Below are 25,365 nucleotides of genomic sequence, written 5' to 3' on the forward strand. Positions count from 1 at the left end.
GTCAACCAGGTATATCATCACCATTGGCTTATTTCTCCTTCTTTTCGCTGGTCATATTTATCTTCCAGCTTTCGTTTTCCCCTCCGTCTCCCCTAATGGTCAGTCATCACCCCCACCATTTAATTTTTCTTCTAATTTGCATAAGTGGTTGTGTGTAGGAAAATTGGGAGGAAGGGCCTCGTCTGCGTCTGTAGAGCATCATAGAGTGATTTAAATATAATTTTTTTCAAAAGTATCAGACTTGTCTCCATAACTTTATCGATGCTTGGTTGTGGATAATGAGCTTACTAATCGAAGAAACTTCCGGAGCAAAATAAATCCATTCCGACTTTGCGCCATTGGAAAGTGGCTCGTGCGTATATGACATCCATTTGATGAAGTCACTTCTTTTCGACCTCGAACGTTCGTTGCAACAACTAGAAAAGACCGCCTTGAACCCTCCAACTAAGTCAAGAAAGAGAACGTAAGGCTGAAAATGGGCTCCGTTGTTCTCCCACATCTTACTACAGCCTGGCACGTAGACCAAGCTATTCTCTCCGAGGAGGAGCGTCTAGTTGTCATCAGATTTGGTCGTGACTGGGACAAGGACTGTACGTTTTCCACTGACTGCCTCACCAACATGACTGTCCAAGGCAAAAATAAATCCTAACTTGATACGCAAATCAATATAGGCATGAGGCAGGATGAAGTGCTCTACCGAATCGCCGATCGCGTCAAGAATTTTGCCGTCATCTACCTTTGCGATATCGATCAAGTGCCAGATTTCATCCAAATGTACGAACTGTATGACCCTATGACGATAATGTTCTTCTTCCGCAATAAGCATATGATGTGCGATTTTGGAACCGGAAACAACAACAAACTCAACTGGGTGCTGGAGGATAAGCAAGAGTTGATTGATATCTTTGAGGCGATATATCGCGGTGCGAAAAAAGGAAGAGGTTTGGTAGTAAGCCCAAAAGGTTAGTTGTGGATACCTTTGTTGGTTCTTTTTCAAGGTGTCTCGGGAGATCCCTTTTGGCTAACAAGTCGCTGCTATTAGACTACTCCACACGATACAGATACTAGCCGGTATCCAGGTGCCCTTGTGGAGTGATTCACGAATATACGCAGTCACACGAGCAAATATCAATATGAGCTCTAAGCTCGCCGATTCCCATTCAATGTTCCCGTCTCCGCTCAAACTCGTTTGCGTACAGTCTGAGTACGAATATGTCGGTGGGGACCTTAATTTCTCTTTAGCTACGGGGGGAATATCCCGCTTCGAGGGAGCTAGATTGTTACGTTTCATGCCCTTCCACAATGGTATGTTTTGCTGTAACTCACACTCAGTTCTCAATTTTTTTTCATTTATTTTTTTTTATCAATAATTAATTCGAGGTCCAGAAGGAACAATGATAGTCTTCGTTTCGAACCAGAAACTGGATATTTAAATACCCTTACGGGCAGAGGCTGCAAAGTGCTTTAGTGGATGAACATGCTATGATAGTAAATCTACTAGGCACTATGTCTGCTTACCACCCACACCCTGGCACTCATCCACGGTAATGCACAACACAGGGTTCCTCACATAGCCAGACTTTGATGTTAATATTTCTAATAATATGCTAAGGAATACAACAATTATGCAAGAATAGTCAGTGAAGTAACATCTATCTGCAAGAGTCGCTAAATGGCCACACGATCCTTATCGTTGTCTTTCTATAAATGTTGACTTGTCGATGCTTATGTGTCGACCCCAAAATGATCCACCTTAGTAACTAAAACGACCAGATCACCCACAGTATGCATCATACATTACACCTTCGGCCTAAGAACACACCCGTCTCCACGTAACCTACATAGGCGTACAATAGCGATCTACTATGGTTTCTCCCTCTGCTTCCCTTCGCATTTCCAATCTCGTAAATACGACGACTAAATCACCCTGCAATTTCAACCTCGGCACAGAGTCACATGACAAGCTCGTGCCTGGCCAGTGACGCGCGAAAGCCGCTTTTTCAGTCAAACGAGGAAAACGCCATCGATCAATCTATTTTATTGACGCCTTTTTCTTTCCTTCTGTCTTTTATTTTAGCTGTTCTTTTCACCTCTGTTCTACGATCACGGTGTCCCAAGTTTCACTCGTTTGAATTGGGTTCCTGGCCATTTCGTTGGCCATCTCCCTTATTCTCTATATAACTACTCAGGACCCCAAGGTTTCGAAACTGTTGAGGCTGAAAAAGACAACCTGCAGCTTCACCTACTTACACCGACTTGAATAATTCTGTTATTCAATTCCAGGAAAAGTCCTACGTAACGAGGACCACAAGAGCCGTAGGACGCTGAACCAGGAGTTCCACGATGGCGGTGTTGTCAGTCCCGGTTGTTCTGGCTGCCGCGAGCCTGGCAATCCAAAAAGCTCGTGCACAGTTAACCTGGAAGAACCTACTCTTATTATATATTTTATTTAATCTCAAATCAGTACCCTTTTCGTGGCATGTAAGGCTACTCCAGCGCAATTTTCCCCTTGCTCTTCTTGCTCGTATAGCTGACTTCCCGACCAATATAGATTCGCTTGTTCTATCATCTACTCAGCCGAATCCATCTGAAAAAACACATTTATCCAAACCCGAAATCGAAAGACGAGAACAAGCCAGGCCACGTCCACCCAATATTCGTCCCGTCCAGCATAACGAGCAGGACGACGCTATGGGAGACTGATTACAACATCCACAAATCGAACAGCACATACTTTTCTGATCTCGATATCGCACGTACGACTTTAGTGACCAGCTTGTATAGCCCTGGCCTGGAGCTTGTTAAGCGCGAAATGAATAAAGAACGCGATGCCAATGGCAAGCAGCTATATCCTGGCAGAATTGCTGTGATGCTAGGATCTGTTTACTGCACGTTCAAGAAGGAAATCAAGTCGTTTGAGAAATACGAGATGCGGACCAAGATTGCTGGCTGGGATGAGAAGTGGCTATATATATTGACATTCTTCCTCCGATTTCCCAAGCGCAAGGGAGAGCCCAAAGTACTGCTTGCAGTTGGAGTGAGCAAGTATGTAGTGAAGAAGGGCAGAAAGACAGTTCGGCCCGAGAACGTTCTTCGGGCGAGTGGATTGCTGCCTCCACGACCTCCGGGTGAGGAGGTACCCTCACCACCAACCGCTCTTGATACCCCTGCAAATGGCGAAGCAATTGAGTCAGGAGAGTCCCTGGATGAGCCTCTTCTCCGTAAGGTACTGACTTTGACAGAGAATTCGGACCTTGACAAGGCCGTTCTGGATAATGACGTTAAGAAAAACCGAGAAAACACCGAGAAGTCTGGTGTCTGGGATTGGCATAGGATTGAAGAAGAGCGACTTCGTGGCATGGACGTCGTTCGATCATTTGTTAATATCGATGCAAAACTCCACGAAGAGGTCGATCTATCTGTGTGACGTTCTTATCGGATGTGTAGAGTATTGTGTCTGTTTTCTTTATTTTTCCTTCATCTATATCTTTATTGTATATAATATACTTTGAACCCTATTGAGCCAAACATTTGGCACTCCGTGTTTGCCTATTAGGAGGCATAGAGCTTGGAAGTTCCACGGATAGAGCCGCGATTAATAGATTAATAGATTAAAATGCATCGCGTTTTTGCAGGTAGTCTATTGTTGGTTATACATTTTGAAATGAAAAAGTTAGAGATCCAATATAGACTATTTACAGCCATAAAACGCCTTTTCCCACCAAGACCTCCTATTATAAAATGCAAGGCAGCCTCGTCCAACTTCCTTTTTAACGGGTTCTAAAAAATGAAAAGTTCATAAACTGTAACAGGCCAGCGTCCAGGTATAGCTGGTACATAGGCATCATTTGGGAGGAAATGAGCCCATTTTTTGAAACGCGGTTGGTTAGGACGGGGCGCGAGAGGTGAGAGTTTCGGAGGTGTTTCCGTGATAGAGTGGGAAAAAGGGAATGAAGTAATGTACACACGAAACATACGCTTCGAGATTTAGTTTGGTATTATCGCCGAGTAAAGAGGAAGGGCGCGAGAGTAACGGGTGCGGTTAAGCCCGACGAATGGTTATGTGGTGGTGGTGGTGGTGGTGGTTGATTAATGATTTTTGACCTTTGCCTCCTCCTTGTCGTGAATTCGGTGTTCTTCAGCGTCGACCATATCTTTCCACAGGTCATCGTTGGTGTTCTTGTCCTTCTTCGCTTTGGCTCTTACAGCATCGGCGATTCCTCGACCTTTCCTTTGATCCGAGATTTCAAATGCTGCAGTAGCGCAGAGAACGGCCAGCGTAAGCCCCTGGGCGTAGACTCGAGCCTGTACGATCTTCTGTGGCCCAGTCAAGTATGGGCTCCGGCTGACAAGGGCAAACGACCCAAACATGCTGGCAAGCCAAGTGAGGCCGACAATCTTGTACTTCTCCTGGCGAGCGAATTCGAAGATTCGGTCCCTCACGCTCATCTGTGCCAATTCTTCCTTGCGTAACCGGGACTCGCGGTCTTCTAGGAACTCTATGTCCTGTCTCTGGCTCTTCTCAAACGACCGAGACCCATGGTCGGCTGCAACAATTCCGGTGAATGTGCCTGTTGATGTCACTAGGAAGGCCTTCATGGGGAGGGTGAGGTTGCGGACTCCGGCCCATCGTTTCGACGCTACCAATACACCGGCCCAACCACCGATGAGACCTGCAATTCCACCGATTGTTACTCCCTGTAGAACGGCCCTAGAAGACAGGTTAGTACTGGAGCAGTCTTATAGCAGGAGAGAAGAGGGGGATGCGGCGGGAGATACGGACTTGTGGTGGGCATCTTCGATTTCTTTAGTGATGATCTTCATCTTGAAAATAATAAATGTCCAAACTCTCTGCAAACTGTGCCTCTAGTTATGACCTGGATTAATCAAACGATATCTATGACGAAGCGAGTCTGTCCAGCGACAGGGTACTGCGGCGTCTCGACCGTTATATAGCTTGGAGTATGAAAAATTTGCCGTGTGTCAGGAATGCAGAGCTAAGAGAGAGAGAGCCAGCCTTAGTCAACACTATGACGTTCTCGCCTGCTCCAAATCCCGACGAGGGACTTTTCGGGCGGCAAAAACTTGGCCTCGGGGTTTGGCAGGCTTAGCTGCGACAAACCGCATTTTCGTTCCACTGGTCTTCTTCTGCGGATAGGCAGGCAACATATAAAACAGTGTTAATAACTAGTTAACAGCCTGGTGACACTCTTCCACCACTCCGAGAGGACTCAACAGCAGTCAAGCGTCTGTCTCGCAGGTCAACCTAGAGGCGCTTGCGTGCCGACTCCGCGGGCTGTCCACGGAATCATCTCCCGAGGAGGAAGACTCCGTGCCAGCGCTCCGTCCTTCCAATCGTCTGGAGTGAAGCCAGAGACAGGACAGCCTACCCCGGCGGATAGGCCTGTGTCAGAGTCACCTACTTTCGGCTTCAGCTTGTGCCTCGCCTTCAATTCCAAGGCCGACATGATGCCCTTCTGGGCTGCAGCAAAACGTTTGGCTAGCAAATTCGACTTCATCTCGTATAGTTGTTGGTTTAACTGTTCTCGATATGTCGTTCTGTCAACGGAGAAGAGATGTCGTTAGGAATATTCTCCAGGCTGACCTCTACACTTAACCCGTTCAGATAGAGCTGCTATACAACTGCAAGGTAGATTTTGACACGCAGGAACTACAACTTCCTTACCTAGTGATTTAGCTAAGTAACTAGCTAACTCACCTATATCAAGCAGACCAAGGGTACTCAGCCTGTACTCTCTGTCCGAGCTAGTGATGGAAGACGCCGACTCGGCTGAATTGTGTCTTCCAGTTCTGCTATTACTGAACCCCTGATCGCTTTGCCCACATTGTCCAACGTTCCTCTGCCTGAAGCTGTGGCGAGTCTCCAGAGAGACCCCCATAACTTAGCCGACCGGTCAGTACCACATTTCAGTTGTGACATATGGGATGAACAACCCTTCCTAATCCTCCTGATTTGCTTTTGTACACGGTCGTAGTCATCGTGCTCGTCGAATAATAGCCCGTCGAATGGGTAGGACGAACATACGTCAATAAGGTCTCTGTCAATCGTATCGATCACAGCTATAATACGCTCCAAAATAGTCTGACAGAGCTGAAAATCCGAAACAAATTCCTAGATAATCAATTAATCAGAACCTAGAGATTGTAGGTCGCAGAAGTACGCTGCTTCTTACCTCTCGAGACTTCTCCCGAATAGTAGTAGTGATATCATCAATACCACGCACAATAGATTTAAAACGTACCAACCCGTTTTCTAAAATATCAAGCCATTCCCGACGTACTTGTACTAGCACAGGGTTGTTATCTGATCCAAAAATTGTTCTAGAGCATAAGGCATAGACAATACCCCCATAATACGGCACTTCCTTTGTAGTTAACTCCTCCACTTGCGCCTTTCGGCCCCAGGCCACAGGTAGAGCTTCAAAAACAGGCCGTGTTGGTCGAGGCCAACTCTCTAGTCTAACTTCATCAGAGTCGTAGAGAACAATCACGTCCAATTCACTATAATCATTCTCCTCTCCTGTAGCGAAGTCACCAGATACCATAATACTTTCTGAACTCCTTTTTGTAATAAAACCAGAGCAGCCACAGCCTTAAGCATAGACAAATCTGTTGCTACAGGGCGGGCCGTTGTAGTCGTCCCTGATGGTATCCCATAACCTGATTCCCTCCTCAGCCGCTGTCCCCCTGGGTATCAAGGCCGCCAGCGTCCAAAGCCAGGGCATGGCCGACAGATCAGAGCGGACGAGGGCCGCATGACCATGTTGCGTATTCTGTTCATGTGGTATATTTAGCCCTATATCTAGTAAAATATGTGAGTGGCTATATTTCGGAGATAGAGACTATAAAAATCGTGATACTAGATGAAATGGACGAATTTGAAGGCGGTAGAATATTCTTCAAAGACGGTGTGTAGTTAACCAAATTCGAGAAGAAAAGGTGACGTCACGACAGCTCAAATGGGTGAATGGGTGCTTAAATACAAATTTCGAGGTGGGTTTCGCCCAATTTGATAGTTAACTATGGGGTAGCATGAACGTCATGCAGAATTTTGAGACAACGCTTGTACTTTCTCGGGATCCAAGGTGCTTCTATGAACTTATTTCCTATAAATACTAACTAGTTCATCATTTTGTTTCTTGTACTCAATGACCTTTCCACTAGTAAAAAACTTTCTCGGCGCAGCGAGAGAATTATATTCATCGAGTTCCCCGGTTGTCAGAGTATGAAGAAATCAGTAGACAAATAATCGGGGTAGACATGCGAAACGCTCTGCTACATTACTGAAGAAAAGGAGGCTATCTGTAATTACTACGACTATAATGAGCAGGACTAAGAAAAGATGCTGACAGGGAGTCGGTGTGGAGTTTCCGTGTGCCAGGCCTCGAATCCCCCAGCCCTGTTTAAGCTTCACCGATACCGCCGGCTAGTTAGTTAAGTTGAGCCTCAAGCTTAAAACTATAAATAGATCGATTAGCTTAACGGAAAATTCGCAGAGCATTATTACTCCTCTGTTGATAAATTATACCCGCATATTTATCTCATTGCGCAGATACTAATAGAAATGTAGCTATATAATGTAGCGTTGGTTCACTTGGTTAAATTATATAGCCACTATTATGTCGATGTGGCTCCGAACAGGCAAGACAACTTTGTAAACAAGGGAAGTTTGATACTACATTGATAACTATCAGATGCTGTGTAGAATGTTTTAATAACATTCGTTCGCATCAGGTGTGTGTATGATATTCCATTGTCAATCGAATAACATGCTGGGCTAGAATATACCCAGGAAACAATGAGGAATGATGGCCCTGTCGACAGAGCGGCGGAGCATATTATTGACTAGAAAATTAAACTTGCACATGGAGCGACTCAGATGTACCCAGTCATCTATTAATTAGTTGTACTCATAGCCAGCCAGTGTTTAATGATGTCAAATTCAAATTGATGTAGCTTCAATTTTGACTAATTATTGTTCTATTTTCGTGCTTTGAGTCCCAATACGCCTAGAATTACATTTCATTGCAAAGAGGATAAAACAAATTGTAAGAGAAAGAGGGCCTCGCAGAGACTGGAAGAGATATGGAATCGAAAACGCTGGAAAGACAAAATGAGTAATCAAATCTGCAGGGAAAGAAGGTAAAATAAGGTGGACGCAGGAAACAAGGAAAGATGGCTTATCGCTTCGATCCCTTATTGGCGGCAATTTGCCTGGCTTTCATACGTCTGAATCGATCTTCTCCGCTGGCACCTAGAGGGCGAGCAAACTTGCTCTCAGATACGCCCATAGATCGTGGCACAACAGTGTAGCTAGTGTGGCTACTTTCGACACGAGCACGATTGGCAAGACGAGGTGGAAGCAGTTCTCTAGCACGCGCTTCCGCAGCTGAGGCTTCGGCAGATACAGTTCGATCAGCGAGTCGGCTAGAGATTCTGTTAGTTCTACCGATAACGCTGTATAAAAGTTGGGTAGAGGTTCATTCAAGTAACATACCTGGGATCGAAGTCGACTTCCTCGTAAACTCGTTTAGAGTAATCGTCGCTTCTCTGGAGAATAGGGCGGGTCCATTCAGCGAGAAGACGTTCAGCCTGGCGTTTGATCCCAATCTCCGGGCGCTTGCTTTTTGTATAAAACACAATAACTTTGCCAATACCGCTAGCAATCAAAGTCTCCTTGTTAATAGGTAGTCGTAGCAATGCTGCCATCAAATCTCGCTGGATATTGTAAGCTGGCAAGGAACCATCATCGAGAGGTTCTAGGAAAAATTTAACAGCTTCCAGAAGGTTTATTTCCGGGTCGATAAGACTGTTAACATATTGGTTGCGGTTGAGTAGGGAAACAACCTCTGGAAGCATTTTAAGCTTGTGCATTGCAGGGCGGTTCTCTTTGCGAGCAATACTGTCTAGACGAGCTGCATCGGTCATGCGTTTGCGAACCTCTTCGATCTCTGCGTCGGCATAATCCGCCAAATCCTACAAGGGATGGATACCGTGTCAGAGGTCGCCATGCAAAGAACAACAGGAATAGACTCACGATTCCATCTGCTTTCTTGATACGCCGTTTCGAAGGCTTCTTTAGCGCTTCGTCCATCATCCGGTCCAAAGCGCGGCGTCGCCCTATGAAAGTCCCTAGTTAGCACTATCCTAAGTTGTTACCATTTCCTCTGAGTAGAGTATAACTTACTGGTAGCAGGATCCAAAGACTCTTCATCAATCTCTTCTTCCACTTGTTTTTTACTCTGCCTGGGAGCTTTCTCGCCCCCTCCCTCTCTCCGTTTTCTTCTCCTTTTGCCGTCCATCTCCTCTCCGCCACTAAATTCTTCGCTGCCCTGCTTCTTCCTGTGGCTTTTCTTATCTCTGCGGCCCTCCTTCTTTTTCTTCTTCGTCTGACCCTCGCCATCTTCCTCAGTTCTCCGGCGTTTATGGCGACCCACTAGCTTCAAGTTTTCTTCATCGATGGCGAGTGCTGGACGGTCATCAAGAGGGATGTCGGCAGGATCAAACTCCTTGAACTGTTCCTCGTCGACATCAGAAAGTACAGATTCATCGTCAGATATATCTGCCGCAATATCTCTCTCCTTATCAAGGGTCACATCCTCTTCGTTCTCGTCCTTGTCGAGAGCTGGCGAGTCCAGGCGCGGTTCTGGAGATTCGGACATGGTGTCTGCGTTGCGAGTTGACGCTGTAGAAAACTGAGGTAGTAAACTGTGCACTGAGCCTGATCCGAAAAAATATGGTATAGAGACTGTGGTTACAGAAGATTCGAGGCAAAATGTGAGGAAGCGCAAGAGGTTGAACCCGAGCTCGAGGTGAAGTCGAAGCAGGTTGTTAGTTTGAAGAAGAGAAAAAGGTCAAGAGTTGACGTTCACTTGGTCTGTGCGCAGCCTGCGAACTTTCGCCTGGAAAAAAAATGAAAAAGTTGAATAGAGAAAACCAACTAACAATTAATCACTTTGAATAAGGACCATCAACACAAGATACTATCCATTTAAAAAGAAGACAATAGCTATCTATCAAAATGTTTATGCCAGGTAAATACTGTATTGTTCGATTCATACCAAAAAGCCTTTGACTAATGCACCGTTTTATAGGACAGGAAGCCATCTCTCCAGAAGAGGTCAAGGTACGTGAGACGACTCTTGGGAAGTAAGGTCTTCTCTCTCTTATCTGGATTGTTTTTGAATATACAGGCTGGTGAACTGGAAGCTTTCGAGACCCTCAAGATGGTTGCCACTGGGAGTGTGTTGCTCTATCTCTGTAAGTTGGCTGTTGTAACTCCCACAAGCTGAACAATTTGAATAAGCAACATGGCTGACCGGTATTGTTACTATCATTATAGCACCGTTTGCCATTGACTTCGTCCGAAGACTTTTCTAAACTACTACCTACCGGATATACCCATAGTTTCTCATAAGATGGATGGAGTTTGTTTCTGTTATTGGGCAATAGAGTGTTAATACGATGAAACCACATGGAATCACGACGGTTGGATAGGCACTGTCTTTGAACGAGCAGCCAGGCTTTGCCAAGGTCATAATCGTACATGTATGAGTATAGGGATTTGAAAGCAAGAGATTTAAATGCCAAGTGATCTGGAAAGTTGATACCTATCCCACCACCGCATTTTCCGCAACGCCGTCTTCAACAGCCATAATAGAAGATGAAATTCACACCTCAGAAAGATAGTAAGATAAAAAGGTGTCAATTATGAACTTAACAAGAAAAACAATTCAGAGTCATTTCACGCGCTGCAGCATTAGCGATTAAGAGGGTATAGACTGCTCGAGGTTTCCAAAATCCTTTTGAACAGAAGCAAGTTCCTTGTTCAAATGCTGAATCTGAGTAGCATAGTCCTCAAGAATCTATTATCTAGTTAGTATCCGACTATGACAAACGGGATTTATCTTCCATGCCATACCTTCTTAGCAGTTTTTAGCGCTGCATCGTCAAGAGAATCATCTGCCTGATTAGATGTATCATTTCCTGTACGTTCAATTTCAAGCTGAAGGCGCTTTGAGTTCTCCCGGATGGCCAGCATCCTAGCCCAAATCTCCTCTGATCTTCCGTTAAGCGATGGGTCGAAAACTGCCCGCTCCAGCTGGAACAGCTTCTTGGCTAGTTCTTCCTCTGTTTGGTCCATAGCATATCCGCGGTTTCGCAACAGCTGGGTCTTTGATGCCAACGCAAGGCATCTTTGGCTCAGCACTTTGTGTTTCCGTCGACAAGCTGCAATCTTGACAGATATGGCCAAGTCATGCCGTGACAATAACTCCGTCAAAGCATTATTAATTTCATGTAGTCGTGTCTGCATCATTGACAAGAAATCCTTCTGTCTTTGTGTGCGCTTCCCCAGCTCCCAAAATCCCTGTACAAGAACGGGGACATAGCCAGGCCCTGGCCGTTTTCTCAAAGCCTCCTCCCACTTGTTCTCATCGTCGTTGGGGCCCGGCTGGAAAAATGGCGCGGATTCCTCACCCACGTTATTATAGAGGTAACCACGGAATGGAGATGACCGATTAGTAGCATCCCATTTGTCCTTTACGATCATTATCTGCATTGGCACGGTTCGGTGAACTATGGGGGAATTTATTAGAAAACGGCTTCCTGCATAGATAAGTCTGTTACTTACCTCCCGTCATTCCCTGTCCAGGAGTCCAAATCGTTGAACTACCAGCTTGCGAAAATCCTAGAGTTTGACCTAACTGGGGTTGTTGCTGCTGTTGTTGTTGCTGTGGAGGAGCACCGAAACCTGAGAACGTATTTCCGGTCTGCGCCTGTGGCTGCTGTTGCTGCTGTTGCGTAGTACCGAAACCTGCGAATGGACTCGCATTTTGTTGATTTTGTGGTTGCTGCGTAGTAGTAGATCCGAGAGTGAACCCTCCAGTTTGTTGTGGCTGTTGTTGTTGTTGTTGTTGCGCTGTAGTGCCAAATCCAGAAAACGGGCTGGGCTTTTGTTGTTGCCCAATGCCACCGAATAAGTTACTCTGAGGCTTCTGCTGGAGTGACTGTCCGAAGAGGGAACTTCCCTGCTGCTGTGGTTGCTGTTGAGTGCCAAATATGCTTCCAGTCTGCTGGGGCTGGTTCGTCGACTGGCCGAACAGAGATGGAGCCGAAGCTTGTTGATTCTGCGTGCCAAATAGCGCCATCGCGTTTTAATATCCGGAGGCAAGATTGCGAGTGGCCCTGTCGATGGCACTTCGTCGCGATCACGGAGCCAACTGTTGTAAAATAACGGGTACTCGAATTTGCGTGCGGTCACAGGAGGAAGATGACCCTTCAGAAGTGAACGAAGTCAGAGTTGACGTTTGGAACTCAGGGCCTCCGTGAATCCCTCCTCTTGGATCCGATTCTCGCCCTCAGGAAGTACCAAAGCTGTAGTCGGTTTGTGGATGAGTTTTTGTTCCTGAAATGTTTCCAAAACGGGACATCTTCAAAACTTATATCACGTGATAGAAGCTTGCCCAAGCTTGTTGGCGCTAGTCCTGATTAGGAATAATCTCAATATCAGAAACATCAAACTCCAGGAGAACGGCAAGAAGGTGATAGTCAATTCGATTGATGATGCATCCAAAGCTACATTAGGAGGAGATGTGCGAGATATCTAGATCAAGCATAATGAACAGCCCCTAATCCAACTCCAAGGCCCGCACACTGTGTCCTCCAATCAAGCAAGATGGCCGCCCAAGATACCCCAGAGACCAAGAGCAAGAGGGCTCAAGAGATAGCTCGACAGTGGCTAACTAAGGGAGGCATATTCCATGAAGACTCTGATGACGAGCTAGGGTCTGAGGACCTTCCCTGGGAATGGATCTATGAGGAACCGCAGCCGTCCCCGACTAAGAAGGGCAAAAAATCGGGGCCTAAGATCATAGGGGCGCGAATGGGCTCATTCGAGTGCCGAATCGGCCACATTGTCCTTCTGAAATCTCCTGAGGCTGGCAAAGACTGGGCTGGAATTATATATGAGTTCTTGGATGACCCAGATCCGGACAGCGGCGAGATTGTCAAATCTATGAATCTAATGTGGTTTACATCTCCTGACGAGTTTTTGTCCACAAAAAACAAGAAAAGAGCCGATGCCTTGCCAAATGAACAATACATCACCACGGACTTCAACATCAACCCCCTAATGTCTATAAACGGACGAGCCACCGTTATGTCCAAAGATGCATTTTACAAGAAATACCCCGACGGAAAACCACCAAAGGGCAAGGCCGCAGCAGCTGAATTTAACAAGTGCATTGTCTGTCGAAGAGGAGTTAAACAGCTTCAGGGAAGGTACACAGACGAATTTATCTGGGAGGATATTTATACGGAGTCTGAAGATGGTGTCTTTGAACTTGTAGAGTTCATAAGGGAGGCGCTCTCTAGGGCCAGAAAAAGAGCCCAAAAGGGAACTGGTGTATGTACCCAGTGAAGGCATATTCTATTCCGTGGATGCTAATGTACTTGTGCTATAGCCAGCAAAAGATAAGCCAGACGCTTACACTCCCTCAACACCTAGGAAGCGTCAAAAAACGGAATCCGCAGCCGGCACTCCCCAGTCCCGGCAACGTCAGAAATACCTAACAACGCCGACGCACAAGAGGTAAGCATCTCACCAGCGGAAAAATAAAAAAAAAAATAAAAATAAAAATAAAAATAAAAAATCTATGCGCTAACAATAACTGTAGAATCAAAGTGAAAAGACCGCTTGAATTCACACCCCTATCAACTCGCACTCTTTCCCCCTCACATTTCACGGCGTCTCCTTATCGACAGGCCCGTAACCTGCTTCATGTCTCTAGTATCCCAGCGTCACTCCCCTGTCGTGATGCTGAATTTAACTCTGTTTACGACAGCCTCCATACGGCTATCAGTGACGGTACTGGAACCTGTATTTACATATCAGGCCCACCTGGGACCGGGAAAACAGCCACAGTCCGAGATGTTATTGCCCATTTAAACACAAGAGTGTTGGATGAAGAAATGGACGACTTCATCTTTGTGGAAATTAATGGCATGAAAGTCACGGACCCCCATCAGTCATATTCTATGCTATGGGAAGCTTTGAAAGGCGACCGCATCTCCCCTTCCCATGCACTTGATTTACTTTCTCGAGAATTTTCCCGACCATCTCCTCGTCGAGTTCCCTGCGTTGTTTTGATGGATGAACTAGATCAACTGGTTACTAAGAACCAGTCTGTCATGTATAACTTCTTCAATTGGCCTGCTCTACGGCATTCTCGACTTGTGGTTCTTGCAGTTGCCAATACCATGGATCTTCCGGAGCGAACTCTGAGCAATAAGATATCCAGTCGACTGGGTCTTACTAGAATTACATTTTCGGGATACAAATATCAAGAGCTCATGGAAATCATCGGGTCAAGGCTTGAGAATGTCCCTGGGAATATTGTCGATGCAGATGCAATACAATTTGCAAGTCGAAAAGTTGCTGCTGTAAGCGGTGATGCCCGTCGTGCGCTTGATATATGTCGTCGAGCGGTTGAGATAGCGGAGCAAATCAGTGAGGCCAAAGCAAGAGAAAAACATAAGTCATTGATTGCTTCTTCAGCAAACACAAACGGCGATGTGGATCTTGAGTTTTTACCTCCAACACCTAGCAAAAGCGTATCTCGACGCAAAGCCGCTAATGCTATCTTGAGCTCTCCTCGAAAGGGAGACAAAAGCACAGATAGTGCGGATGAAGATAGCCTTCCACGAGTTACCATTGCTACCATTAAGCAAGCTATTCAGGAGGCTACATCCACCCCTCTCCAGCAGGCTCTCCGATCCCTGCCCCTCGCATCCAAGGTTCTTCTTGCGGGACTTTTGGCAAGAATTCGACGAACTGGAATAAACGAGTCTACTGTTGGCGATATACTCGATGAAGCCAAGCGTCTATCTGACGCAGCAACAAGTGTGTCTTCTTCCTCCAGTACTAAACTCAAGGAAATTTTGATGTGCAATTCCCGGATACAGGGTATGGGATTCGCAACCGTTGATTTAATAGATGCTGGCCTTGTTGTTTTAGAGGGGGACCATGGTATAAAGTCAGGCGATGGCATGAGCCATGCCTTGGGAAAAGGAAACAGAAGCAGCAACGTTCGGCTACGGATTGCGGCGGAGGATGCCAGGGCGGCGTTTAGAGACGATCCAGAAGGGAATATGTTAGGCTTAGGTGTTGAAGGATAATGTAAGATTGACGGAATAGGCTTGGCAAGGCATTAATGCCCTGATATTTTATATGGAAAGACATTTTACCATAATGCCAAAGAATATTTAAATAGAAGTACAGGTATAAATTTCATGATGTAATGATTTGTATGCTTGACCAAGAAAACCCTGAACCCGTTAACGCCATCAAGCGCCATGATGAGATATTCAACATGCCCATCATTCTAGTATCTTTTTCTGCCGAGGGTCGGTTTCCAGTCTAGAGGATGCGTCTCAGGGGTGGCTTCATCATCAGGTTTCCAGATCTTGATGGTCTTGTCAGCCTCTCCGCAAATCAATCTCAGGCCTGTCTTGTCGAAAGTAGAAGCCATAACACCTGCTTCGGCATCTAGTGAACCTGGCTGTGCAATTGTGTCCAGAGACTGGAAACGGTAACCTGACTTCCAGTCCCAGAAAGACATGGAACCATTATCCCCACCAGAGAAAAGGACGTTGTCCTCATTCACAGCGAGTGTGTTTATTATAGCATTTTGACCTTCAAAGTTCTGCATGAATGCACCTTCAGGGCACTTCCATTGCTTAATGCTTCCAGCGCTAGCACTTGCAAACGTAAACTCCTTTGGATGTGTAGTGAGCGCTCTAACGCCTTTCTTGTGGTGAGTTAGGACGCCCATGGTCTTTCCAGCAGCCAAATCCCACAATCGTACGGTTGCGTCAAGGGAGGAGGAAATAACTTGGGGATCTGCTTCTTGACACTTTACGTCCGAGACTGTGCCTTTGTGACCGCTGAGGACGTGGATGTTGCTTCGAGTACGCATGTCCCATACACGCGCCACACCATCTCTGCCTCCCGTCACCAGTACATCTAATGTAGGGTGTAGGGAAAGTGTGTAGACACCGCTGAGATGGCCGTGATAGTGTCGGATAACCTTGTTCGTTTCGAGATCCCAGCACTTGACCATCTTGTCTTCTCCGCAGGAAAATAGATATGGATGTCTTGGAGAAATCGCCAGGCCTCTGACTGTGGATATATGACCTGTCAATGTGAGCCTCAAAGTGCCCGTGGCCAAATCCCATATTTTGATGGTGCGATCTCCTGCACCACTGGCAAACCACTGGTTGTTCGGCTCTACTGCAAGACTTCTAACCCATCCTAAATGACCCGATATCACTCTCATCAACTTCCATGGCGCGTGCCAGTCCGGCTTCGGTTGCTGGGAGATATCCAGCCGTTTTATGAGACTCGTAGGTGCACTGTCTCCGCTTGACTGCGCACCACCTGGAGCAGCGCTTTTCACTAGCGCAGTTGATGTGCCCGGTTCTGGTTTTAATTTGGTGCGTTTCCCTCGTGCAGTAGCTGCTTTTGCTTGCTTCTCTGCTAGAGACGGCGGTAACGTCTGCACATCTCCGTATTCCTTTTTCCTCCGGTATGAGACACCAATAGATTCTGAGGTTATAGGCGTAACAGGGGAGAGATAATCGGAGCCAAACAGTTCGTGTGTTCGTTTAGCAGATTTCCGAACAGCCTCGTTTGCCGAGATGCTGTCTTGAGCAACCTCCATCGTTTCAACTTTCGTCTGTAATAATCAGAAGCCTTCGCTTCGGCTGTGCGCTGGAATCGAGGAGCACGCCAAAGGGAGCGTGTCCTGGTAGGCGCGCTTCAAACTCGTTATTCAGGGCAGGGTTCGTTGCGGTTTAAACGTCAGCAAATCAATCTAATCCGTGGCGTTGTATTCGTTGAAGTATGCCTGTCCAACTCGAGGGACAAAGGCTGTTGATAATGCGAGAACTGTAGCTTGTGGTCGTTTGATGGATGAAGCATGAAGCTTGGTGTTGCGGCTAAAGAGAAAAAAAAGCTGGGTCTCTTCGCCAAGACTTGAACCTCCATCAAACAGCCGCGCTCCGAGATGGCCGCCACAGCAAGACTTCAGCACAACAAGTCGTACGATTCACCTGTAAAAGACGTCAACGACGTGACAGGGAAGGAGGATGAAATATTGCGAAGATGGACCCGGATTATAATGCAAAATTCGCTATTCATGAGGCTGCTCGTGAGGGAAAGAGTACTTAGCCCCATTTGCTTGACAATCTAGATGCGTCTGTCACTAACAATTGTATAGACCTGGTAGTTGAATCTCTACTCAATGTAAGTCAATAGCCGTCTACCGGCCGGTTTTGACGCCCACTACGTTAACATAGGTTGACTGGGTTATAGGCAAACCCCAAACTTGCATACCTAAAGGATGGAGATGAGAGATTGCCTATCCACTGGGCTGTTGCATATAACAGGCCACCCATAATCGAGCTCCTCATATCAATGAAAGGCTTTGATCCTGATGTTACTGTCAGTTTTAGTATAATTCAATACCCTGCTATGCTTATAGAGCCAATCCACTAAGACAAGAATAAGGATGCATCGGGATGGACGCCACTTATGATTGCTGCAAGTTTGAAAGACGGAGAAGGTGACGCCATAGTCGACCAATTACTTCGTAAAGATGCAGATGTCAATATGAAGACCTCAAGTGGCCAGGTATTCCTTCCTCTTTCCCTGAAATTTACTCCTGGGAACAAAATATCAAAAGTATTGACCGTGATAGAACGCCATCCATTTTGCTACTTCGAAAAATAACATATCCACTGTTCGCAAGTTGCTTGAAAATAAATGCAGCGCAAGGGTGAAAGACAAACGAGGCCAACTGCCACTTCACCGTGCAGCCGCTATTGGATCAGTCCCACTGGTCAAACTCCTCATCGAAGAAGGGAAGAGCCCATTGAATGCTACGGATGTCGACGGCCTGACTGCTCTTCATCATGCAATTTCAGAAGGGCACGGAGAAGCAGCTTTGACCCTTCTAAGGGCTGGGGCCGAGGCTGATAAACGAGACTCCAACGGTCAGCTTGCTATCGAACTTTCTCCAGATTCTAAGGTGAGTGCATTCAATTTGCTTTTGATGTTATGATATGTGTAACAAAAGGGTGTAAATGCCATCATTTGACTGACTCCTATAGGTTCGGAAGTACATCCTTGAAACTGCGGAAAGAGAAGGCATTGAATTGCCATGATGATATTTATTACTGTTGAGTACATCAAGAAATAATGAGATTGACGACACGCTTCGAGTAGCCACATTTCAATACATTTGATAAAACATTCCCTCACAATAGATTCCCTCGTATCTAATCGTAATAGCAGCATTAACAGGGGCAAAGATATAAAACGGGAGGAATTCAACACGGCAACGCCGAACCTGGTTTATGACTGGAGATGTTTCTGGAGTGTGTCGCGGTAGATATCCTTTAGATCCGCGATATCTGCCTTCAACTCTTCTACCTGCTCGCTCTTTTCACCAAGCATTTCAAGAGTAGTTTGATATCTCTCGTTCAGTTGTTGAACCTGCTCTTCAAGCTTTCGTACTTCTTCATCTCCAGCTCTCTTCTCCTCAACTTCTTTCATAAGTTCAACGACTTCACGTCTTGCTTCGTCTCGCTGGGAGGTGATACGTTCTAATTCATCTTTGAAGCCTGCACGTTCACTTTCAAGCCGGCGGACAGTAGCACTCATCCTCTCCACCAACTGTACAGATGGCCCAGCTGCAACGGTAGACGCAGAAACAACATCATGAGCTCCACGAGAGTGTTGAGCATGAGTTCCCGGTACTGAGGGAGTTGCTGGAGTAACAGAACCATTAAAATATTCGTCGGGTTCTAGTGTCTGGATAGAGACATTGTCAACTAGTGGAGACGAGGTATCATGGGCAGTTGTACCACGAAGGAGGGGATTGGAGTTCAAGGACGAGTATGAATTCTGCCTGGGAGGAGTATCCAGTTTAGGGAGAGTAGACGACCTGCGGCTATGTGGGATTTCAGACAGAGAAGACAACACATCTGATCGTCGACTCGGCGTCGCAGATTCCCCTCGAGCTTGAAGCACCGATGGAGAGGCTGCTATGCCCTCCTGCCATTTGGCTCTCTCATCCTCGAGACGCTGTTCCCAGGTAGCATCCAGGATCTCCTTCTGCTTAAACAGATCCTGCTGTGCTGCAAGTAATTCCTCCTCCACCTTTTCAAGTCTTGCCTGCAGCTTTTTCACTTCGTGTTTACTCTCTTCAAGGTTCCGCTCAAGCTCACGAGAAAGTTCACGGGAGTTTTCACAGTCTCCTTCAGCTCGTTTGACTTTAAGAACCTGTTATATGGATGTTAACATAAACGTCAATCTCTTTAGGGGTTAAAGGTCCCTTTCTTACCGATTCCCGGACTTTCCGGCGCATGTCCCCTTCCCGTTTAGCAAAATCATCCCTTTCTTTCTCCACACTGGCTAGGCGGGAGAGTAAAGAGGTCTCTATTCCATGCCAGTTGTCACTGGCTACAGCATACTGCGTCTGTAAAGTCTCTACCTGCCGTAGGAGTTTGGCTTGCGCGTCACCAGTAGCGCTGGATGAAGCTTCCTCAGCACGAGCTCGTAGGCTTTCCATCTTACTCTCCAAGACAGATTGCTCTCCCCGAAGTTCAATTTCTTGGGTCCTTGAGCGCTCCTTTTCTCGGTTAAGGCTGTCCTTAAGATCTTGAATCTCACGACGTAGCTTCTCCTCACTGAGTTCATGCTCCACTTTCGCACTGGATAGCTCATCCTTGAGCTCAGTAATCTGTCGGCTCTCTACTTTTGCGGTTTCTTCTTCAGCCTTTCTCTCAGCAGCTTCAGCTCTAGCAGATGCTCTGGATAGCTGGTAGCTCAAGTCAGAAACAGTAGCTTTCAAGATGTTGCGCTCAGCAATTGTAGATTCTAGATCTTCCTCTGCACTTGACTTTTTGTTTAAGCTGGCAGTGGCTCGTTTCTCAGCTGTCTCTGCTCGTTTAGCACGGTCGTTTGCTTGATTTAGATCTTTTTCCATTTTCTCAAGCCTCTTTTTGAGATCTGCCTGAGACTTGGTGTTTTCCGCTATGTACTGCCGAAGCTTCTTGATAGTTGATCGATGCTCGAGCTCGGTTTTTGACAACTTTTGTCCTTCCTCCATAAGAGCTGCAATCTTCTCCTCCTTTTCGGAGAGCTTCTTCTCCATGGTGCCAGGAGCAGCAGTGGCCGTAGAATTACGAGCCGACTCTGCTGCTTCGCTTGCTAGATACTTCAACTTTGCTTGAAGAGCATCAATCTTTTCTATGTAGCTGTGTAGCTCCTCTTGCCATCGCAATTCGGATGCTTCATGATCGGCCTGCAGCTTAGCCATCGCCGCCTCATAGTCTTCAAGACGATTTGACCGGGACTCAGCTCCATCCACTTGAGCAATCCGACCTGAATTCACATCTTCATCGTTGTTAGAAGACTCTGAGGGGCCTGGTATTTCATCAGCGTTCTTGGATGCTGCTACATCCTGTTCCCCAGACTGTACCTCATTTGACCTTCTTCCTTGGACTGTAGCATCTATACTAGTGCGCGGCACCGAACCAGTAACCGATTTATTATCCGATGCTGTATCATCTGTAATCTTCTCTATGTTCCCAGTGGTGCTATCAATGCTCGTTCTGCTGCCATCTGCGGGGAGTGGACTGGAGGTTCGTGAGGGCACGCCAGTTGATGATGGCGGACTGGTTACTCCTCCAGCTCCGGACTGCTTCACCATTGCGCGAGCAAGCCGTTCCTGGAGTCTGTCATTGACTCTGGCCGAGGAGGAGCTTCTTGAAAGACCTGGTTCACTGGGTTAGCTTCCTACTGCCGCCAACCAACGGTTAACTACCAGTTAAAGGACCAAACATACTAGGAGGCGCCATGCCCGCCCGCAGACCAGGCTGCTTCTCTGCGGGCTTCTCTGTCTTATCTCCATTCTGCGCGGCCTCGCTGTCGCTGTCGGCCAAGATGGTGTCCAGCCTGGACTCGACGCCAGCCACGGCTTGCTGTAAAAAAGAGCCGACCTTCCATTTCGACATGGCTCAACGCTTCGCCTCTGGCGTAATCCTTCGCATGTATCAGGTGTTCATCGAGCACTCGTGTTGACACGGCGTCTCTTTGCGTCTTCGGGGAGGTCGAGGAGGGGTGGGCTGGCCAGATGGTATGAGATAGGCGACAGAGCAACGGTGGTTCAAATGTTGAAGCTAACTAGTTATAAATAACCGGATTGCCATTCAAGGTTAAGCATAAACGGTCGAAAGGCAAACCAGGAAATCCTCCGTCTCTTCACTGCTTCGTCAACAAGGAAGCAGGATGATGCCTTTGTTCGCGGACAGCTTGTCCTTTAAAGATAACCAGGAAGTTATCCGATCTTGAGTCACTGATCTGGAGTCAGTGAAAGGGTCGTTAGTTACGGGTTTCACAATTCCTCAGCCTTCCACTTGCAATGCAGACGCCAGCAGCCGACTATTTGACAACACTTAATCAAAGAGCGAGATCGAAGAATGCTCATAGATCTACTAAACTACGGAGTAACTATATGGACATAGCAATACCCGAGAAGAGAGGCCTGGCCAGCTGCTAGTTTCGCATCGCTTTCACTGTTGGTGCGAGAGCTGAGGAATGACCCTGAGCTCATATTCAACTGCTCCTGGCCTATCATCCCCCCCAAAGAGAACCTGAACCTGTCAATCGGCCTTACCTGTGAGAAACCAGTCTTTGAAAGTTACCAGCAAGCGGGCTACTCTTTTGCCTCAGAATGAGACAGCACAGGAGAGATACGTTCTGCAGACATTACTCTCTCAAACTGTGATTTTTTTGCTAGTCATTTGAGGAGACGCCATTTAAAGCCACAAAATCCATCGACAACTGGAAGGTTTGGCCATAGAAAGCCAACTACCCGTTATTGTAGTGGACTATTACTCTTCTGGTGTCCATTCAAAAGTACTCCGTACTTGAATAAAAGATCTGGGGGCCAGGAAATACAAAATTATCTAACAAAGGATCCGTCACGGAGACTAGGTCTTACTGTGTATAATCTTCAAAGTTCGTTCCGGGGCATTGAAGTATAAAGAAGCCACAACATGTCTACGACCGAAACACGCTTGAGCTGGCTCAACTAAATGCTCTATCGGCAGATGATCTTCAAATATGATGGCTCCCCAACAGTGGCCAAGGAAACCATTTTGTGGCCCGCTCGCAATGCATTCCGTTTTACACCAGTCAAGTCCATCGATATCAAGCTAGCTCAGGTTACTATCACAAATAAGCGGTCGAGTCAATTTGACTGAAAAACGAGATACCAAAGGGGCATGGGTATAAGTACCCCATTATTGACCCCTCCCCAGAGACACATTCCAAGCACCCAACTCACCTCCCAGAGAACATTACGACCACAAGAATCATTCACCATGAAGTCGACTCTGCTCTACTCTGCAGCATTTGCATGTCTCGCATCCTTTGCTTTGGCTAATCCGTTGGCCAACACGAACGCCGGTATATCCAGACGCGATGCCGCCGGCGTCATGGGGGCCTTGAAAGGATGTAGCGGAGTGCGTCAGGCCAGTGACCGCTGCACTGGCAAGAGGCTAAGTCCGCAGAACAGCTTTGAGAATTGGTAAGGGGAACCCCCGTGGGTTGACGAGGCATGTGATCCTGTTGCCTTTGATTTCTCGTTTATAACTCTATTTAAGTTTGTATACTAACCAATATCTCCTTGTAGTAAAAACCGAGACGGAAAATGCTGTGCCAAAAACAAAGATGGTTCTGGTGGATTGGATGTTTCAAAAGGCCTGGGACGGGAAGACTGCGGATTTTGCTTTACTGGGAAATGTAAAGCCTGAGGAGCCAAACGTGTTTTGTGGCCGGAGCGTTGGAAAGTCACTGCGACAAACTTACTGGCCCTGTTATAATGACCTGAGGAGATAACTAGTTAACTAGGATAGCAAACTATTTGCTCCCCTATGTCCAATGATTCAACCAGGTTCATCTAGACTCTGGAAGCTGGGAGGTGAAAACAACAAGTTAGTTAATGCGCCTAGGATAGGCTAAATGTAAGCCAACTAGAATTCGTTCCCATGTACTGGCTACGTTCTCATTCCACTTCCAAGCAACGCTCTCCCTACCTGCCCGGTCCAAGTAGGTTAACTAATTACGTAACTCCGTCCACTGATCAATCATGTGACTTTTAGTCATCCATCCCGTGGATAGGTGGATTTGCCTGGCCACAATCTTGATTAGAGCCGAAGCTCCAACCGGGCTAGAAAGTGTTTATTACTTACTTAACAAAGTCCTGTTTGACCTCAGTTTCTCAGGCGTACTTGGCTCAATATCATGTCAGGCCAACCCAATCAGGCCAAAGCAAACTTCCCTAAGTGTCTTTGGGATCTGCCGTTTGTCAATAGAGGAGTTTCAGGCATTGTTTTTGCGGTTGACGAGCTATCGGTGATTAAGACGCCAACTGGGGGAGAGGAGAATGCTGAAGAGCTTCGAGTGGAAAGGGAGATTCTCGAGCGACTTGGGGACCATCCGCGGATAGTGAAACTGTTATACACTTATAAGGATCTTATTGTCCTTGAGCGACTGAGATACCCTCTACGATTCCGAACATGGGAGCTCAGGGAAGATGGCCGGACAGCTAGCCTCGATGACGTCTTGAAATGGTCTGCTCAAGCGGCTGAAGGAATGCAGTATTTCCATGCAAAGGGCGTCTTTCAGGTTGATGTCGGTCTTCACAACTTGCTAGTCGACTGGGACGATAATGTCAAGTACTGCGATTTCTCTGGAAGCTCGATAGACGGGAGCAGGCCGACCGTCGTTGTCAGCCCGACGGCCCAGCATCCCACGGCCGTGATAGGGTCTCCTACGGTACAGACGGAACTGTTCTCCCTCGGATCTGCGATATACGAAATCTCTACTACATTCAAAGCGTATGAGGGACTGGAGGAACATGAATTACAAGCTCGGTATGCGAGGGGTGAATACCCTGACACAAGCCGGCTTCTTCTCGGCGGCGTGATTCTCAAGTGCTGGCGTGGTTGTTATTCCAATGCAGGGGAGGTAGCAGCAGAGATCAGAGGCATCCAGCGAAGGATGAAACATGGGAATGACCTGAGTCTATCCATCAACGGCCTGATGGAAAGAAAACGGAGTGAACATACTCGAGGTAGGTAATAAGAAAATGTCTTGGGTGGCACAATGTCTCACTTAATGACTAACAAATCATAGTATATATCCGCATGCAGTTGTTCATTGCCGCTGCTGTCTTCGGTGCCCAAGCCATGTTCCGAGCCACCACTATTAATCCCTTAGCATAGTAAACGCCAGTCCTCTTATCAACGGTGCGTGGTAGAGTCGACTTCCCCTTCACAGGTCGGGCCTGCCGCAATGTTCTCGAGGCTTTCTGGTGGTGCTAGGGGTTGATGTATTTCTAAGTAAATAACCTGTCAGCTTCTAACATTATTGATCTTTCGGGCCTATCTAATAGAGGATATACATAGATAATATTTCGCGCTGGATTCAGACAGGTTATACAATTTGCATCCTTTCGTGATGATCCAAATTGTCCGGTCTCTGTTGCATGCTCGTCGTCGCAGTGCCGATAGGTCCCTTGGTTTTGCGGGTTATCACAAAGAATATATGTTCGTTCCTTGACTACATGCTTTGGAACAGCGGTGCATCGAGAGGGAATGATAGGTATGATAGAATACCTGCACATGGTTGGAAACGGAGTCTCGGTTTGGCTGTAGAGTAGTGTTGGAAGGAGGTATAGTTGACAGTCTCTCTCTCATCAAAACGAAATGCGAGAGCAGGGAGGACTTGCTTGCGGGGTCGCCGTTTTCCCGTTGCTGCCTAGCTACATATTATCGATTATTTACAGTCACTACAGGGGAGGGGTGCTTTGACCCTGGAATGCCTAGGTAGTTCATTTGGCGCCTCCCTCTCCCCCAAAAATGGAGGGCCAATCTTCACGATTCCACATATTTATCTCTCTCGTTCAATGTGATGGTCGTCCCGACAGTTGAAATCTATATCTGCCTGGTTACTTCTGGGGTATGCGTCCAGTACCAGAGGGATGTCTCAGCGAGGTCGTCTAATAAGTTTCGATGACTCTAGTACAGGATATAAAGAGGATAAAGACGAGAGGCATGTCCGATCTCTCTCTTTTCTGTCTCGTAGCAACCATCATAGCTTTTAATGCTGCCTAGACTGTTCCTTGGCGAGGTGATAGTTGAATATCCAAGGATGTTTCGATCTTCGAATTAGGAGGAGTTAAGTAGTTAGAGGCAACAGGCTTGGCGTGG

The 25,365-nt window shown here is 46.8% G+C and overlaps 10 protein-coding genes across 10 annotated transcripts; 5 read left to right on the plus strand and 5 right to left on the minus strand.

Moving 5' to 3' along the window:
• Positions 1-475: 475 nt before the first annotated feature.
• TRV_07993 (uncharacterized protein) lies at positions 476-967 on the plus strand (the record flags this gene model as incomplete). The annotated part of the gene is made up of 2 exons (XM_003017943.1): positions 476-590; positions 672-967. 2 exons carry the CDS (start codon positions 476-478, stop codon positions 965-967), a joined length of 411 nt encoding a protein of 136 aa, XP_003017989.1.
• A 1,845-nt stretch (positions 968-2,812) lies between these two features.
• Positions 2,813-3,427, plus strand: TRV_07994 (uncharacterized protein; the record flags this gene model as incomplete). The annotated part of the gene is made up of 1 exon (XM_003017944.1): positions 2,813-3,427. The coding sequence occupies one exon, from the start codon at positions 2,813-2,815 to the stop codon at positions 3,425-3,427; it is 615 nt and encodes a 204-aa protein (XP_003017990.1).
• Positions 3,428-4,089: 662 nt separating this feature from the next.
• TRV_07995 (uncharacterized protein) lies at positions 4,090-4,824 on the minus strand (the record flags this gene model as incomplete). Its single annotated transcript, XM_003017945.1, has 2 exons — positions 4,090-4,711; positions 4,784-4,824. 2 exons carry the CDS (start codon positions 4,822-4,824, stop codon positions 4,090-4,092), a joined length of 663 nt encoding a protein of 220 aa, XP_003017991.1.
• A 3,377-nt stretch (positions 4,825-8,201) lies between these two features.
• Positions 8,202-9,683, minus strand: TRV_07996 (uncharacterized protein; the record flags this gene model as incomplete). Its single annotated transcript, XM_003017946.1, has 4 exons — positions 8,202-8,448; positions 8,519-8,997; positions 9,059-9,141; positions 9,209-9,683. 4 exons carry the CDS (start codon positions 9,681-9,683, stop codon positions 8,202-8,204), a joined length of 1,284 nt encoding a protein of 427 aa, XP_003017992.1.
• A 1,104-nt stretch (positions 9,684-10,787) lies between these two features.
• TRV_07997 (uncharacterized protein) lies at positions 10,788-12,170 on the minus strand (the record flags this gene model as incomplete). Its single annotated transcript, XM_003017947.1, has 3 exons — positions 10,788-10,886; positions 10,943-11,598; positions 11,654-12,170. 3 exons carry the CDS (start codon positions 12,168-12,170, stop codon positions 10,788-10,790), a joined length of 1,272 nt encoding a protein of 423 aa, XP_003017993.1.
• Positions 12,171-12,697: 527 nt separating this feature from the next.
• Positions 12,698-15,198, plus strand: TRV_07998 (uncharacterized protein; the record flags this gene model as incomplete). Its single annotated transcript, XM_003017948.1, has 3 exons — positions 12,698-13,426; positions 13,485-13,612; positions 13,812-15,198. 3 exons carry the CDS (start codon positions 12,698-12,700, stop codon positions 15,196-15,198), a joined length of 2,244 nt encoding a protein of 747 aa, XP_003017994.1.
• A 206-nt stretch (positions 15,199-15,404) lies between these two features.
• Positions 15,405-16,742, minus strand: TRV_07999 (uncharacterized protein; the record flags this gene model as incomplete). Its single annotated transcript, XM_003017949.1, has 1 exon — positions 15,405-16,742. One exon carries the CDS (start codon positions 16,740-16,742, stop codon positions 15,405-15,407), a length of 1,338 nt encoding a protein of 445 aa, XP_003017995.1.
• Positions 16,743-17,185: 443 nt separating this feature from the next.
• On the plus strand, positions 17,186-18,246 carry TRV_08000 (uncharacterized protein; the record flags this gene model as incomplete). Its single annotated transcript, XM_003017950.1, has 6 exons — positions 17,186-17,243; positions 17,301-17,326; positions 17,396-17,524; positions 17,585-17,713; positions 17,781-18,110; positions 18,193-18,246. The coding sequence occupies 6 exons, from the start codon at positions 17,186-17,188 to the stop codon at positions 18,244-18,246; spliced, it is 726 nt and encodes a 241-aa protein (XP_003017996.1).
• A 190-nt stretch (positions 18,247-18,436) lies between these two features.
• Positions 18,437-21,102, minus strand: TRV_08001 (uncharacterized protein; the record flags this gene model as incomplete). Its single annotated transcript, XM_003017951.1, has 3 exons — positions 18,437-19,366; positions 19,428-20,863; positions 20,934-21,102. 3 exons carry the CDS (start codon positions 21,100-21,102, stop codon positions 18,437-18,439), a joined length of 2,535 nt encoding a protein of 844 aa, XP_003017997.1.
• Positions 21,103-23,395: 2,293 nt separating this feature from the next.
• TRV_08002 (uncharacterized protein) lies at positions 23,396-24,378 on the plus strand (the record flags this gene model as incomplete). Its single annotated transcript, XM_003017952.1, has 2 exons — positions 23,396-24,227; positions 24,290-24,378. The coding sequence occupies 2 exons, from the start codon at positions 23,396-23,398 to the stop codon at positions 24,376-24,378; spliced, it is 921 nt and encodes a 306-aa protein (XP_003017998.1).
• Between the last annotated feature and the right edge of the window lie 987 nt (positions 24,379-25,365).

This window comes from Trichophyton verrucosum (assembly GCF_000151505.1).
Source record: "Trichophyton verrucosum HKI 0517 chromosome Unknown contig01229_1.f1.exp, whole genome shotgun sequence".
Classification (NCBI taxonomy): Eukaryota; Fungi; Ascomycota; class Eurotiomycetes; order Onygenales; family Arthrodermataceae; genus Trichophyton; species Trichophyton verrucosum.